This window comes from Pundamilia nyererei, unplaced genomic scaffold (assembly GCF_000239375.1).
Source record: "Pundamilia nyererei isolate P.nyererei 1_Seehausen unplaced genomic scaffold, PunNye1.0 scaffold00014, whole genome shotgun sequence".
Taxonomy (NCBI): domain Eukaryota; kingdom Metazoa; phylum Chordata; class Actinopteri; order Cichliformes; family Cichlidae; genus Pundamilia; species Pundamilia nyererei.
This window is the reverse complement of record NW_005187415.1, coordinates 5,653,211-5,655,045: the sequence shown is the minus strand read 5'-3', so window position 1 is coordinate 5,655,045 and position 1,835 is coordinate 5,653,211. Positions and strand designations below refer to the sequence as shown.

Sequence of the window (1,835 nt, the reverse complement as noted above, 5' to 3'; positions counted from 1 at the left end):
TTCAACATTCAGGACAGTCCAACAGATAACTGCCCACAAATAAAGAATACATATATCAGGACTGAACAAATTAAACCCCTATGACAGTTTTTGCAGAAACTAGTAGCAAAGCTACGAGCTACAGAGTTAAAGGTCGACATATAACATCAATATAAAAGATTTCACTGTCATTTATACTGTACTGGGTCATCACCTGGGTAAGAATACAATAATAATAAAAAGAAACTTGCTTGAATTCTGCAGATTGTTATTACAGTAATATGAGAGAGTCCCTTTCATAACAGTCATTTTATTAATTCAGATGTACTGAGTTCTGTTCACAGGCCTCAAATTACTGTTAAGACATATGTCATCTGCTCAAGTGTCAGTCTGCCCCACTGATGTGTCCTGAGGGAAAGGCTACAGGGTTTGTGAATGCACAGGAATCTAGTGAAGGGCCAAGTTTAGACCACTGACGTTGCTGAGAACACAAGGTTCTCAACCAGGGGGAACTCTGAAATACCATCAGGCTCCTCATTCACCCAGCTGCCGACACTGTACCCCTTCAAAAACCTCTCACCCTTACCTATAGACTTCAAACCTATTTCACTTTATAGATTTCAAACTTGACTTATATACGGTAACATTAAAACAAAGTCAGGGCACAGATTTATTTACCTCCTCAAACACTTCTCGCACTGCTGCGCCACATGGCTCCTCCTCTGGCTCCATCCCTCCTCCGGGGACGATCCATTGGTCTGGATGCCGACTGCTGCTGACCAGCAGAACCTGTCAAAGAAAAAGAAAAACTTTAGGAAATGCAGACTGAGTTATTATTTTTACCTTAAACCCCAATAAACCAAAGGAGTTAAAGCACGCAGGAGCATACAGAGTTTCAGTGGCCTATATTGCAACTTGAGGACATGAACCATGACCCTTGGGACTCAAAACATCATAAAAAAAAAATGACTGATGGTTGGAGTTGGCTTAGCGTCGCTCACAAGATGCCAAAGACAGGATTACACTCACTCGCAGAACTGAACGCAGACAGCTGTGGACTGTAGGGAGACACAGGTGGTCTTATTTCACTACTTTCTGATCTCTTTAAGAGGATCCATGCACATTTAATGCTCTTAGTGGAGTGACTCCATGCTCCATGGTGCATGCTTTTTTCTTACGAATGAGAAACACCAGATTCAAGACCACGAGACAACACAAACCAAGGCTCAGGAGCTCCAAGCTAGTTCATAGATGGGATGATTGCTTTGTACCAAATTAATCAATCCAGTGTGGACTGATCCATTGTGGCCGCCATTTAAATAAGGGACCAGGTGAAAGTACTTTCAGTGTAGTCCATATCCCCTTGACTTTATACAAAAGGGGGGTTTTTTTGTCACGCAGACAAATTGAGTTGCATAAAGATGCTACACACATTCAGATAAATATATATTCTTTTGAGCAAATAATCCAGTTTTTACTCCTTTATTTACTCTTTTTCCCCCCCCCACCACTTCATGTGGATGCCCATTCTTGAAAATACTCAACCCTAATTAATACCAGTGTCCATGTGGTCCCGACACAACATGAACTCAGCGGACAATGCTTGTAAACTCAGCTGGGGGCCCCTAAAATTCTGCCAGTGCTCCCGAGTGCCCTGCTGGGGTTTGAATTACACGACAGTTGCAGTGTCCACTGATACGTACAGATCAGATGTGCCTGTGTGTGCGGTTTGCGGCAGTATCCACATAGCAATCGAAAGAAACACGAAAACAGCTGCTATGAGCATTATCGCATTTAGCATGAAGCTGTGTCACCATCATTAACACATACAGCCAACAAGTGTGTTTAAAAAAAAA

The 1,835-nt window shown here is 42.3% G+C and overlaps 1 protein-coding gene across 1 annotated transcript in view; it reads right to left on the bottom strand.

The window, feature by feature from the left end:
• Positions 1-553: 553 nt before the first annotated feature.
• The window catches only part of nudt4b (nudix (nucleoside diphosphate linked moiety X)-type motif 4b), an 8,421-nt gene continuing 7,139 nt past the window's right edge, over positions 554-1,835 (bottom strand). Inside the window, exon 2 of the mRNA XM_013908764.1 lies at positions 554-768. Within this exon, the coding sequence (XP_013764218.1) occupies positions 637-768 (132 nt within the window). The 3' untranslated portion in view covers positions 554-636. The remainder of the gene's footprint in view (positions 769-1,835) is intronic.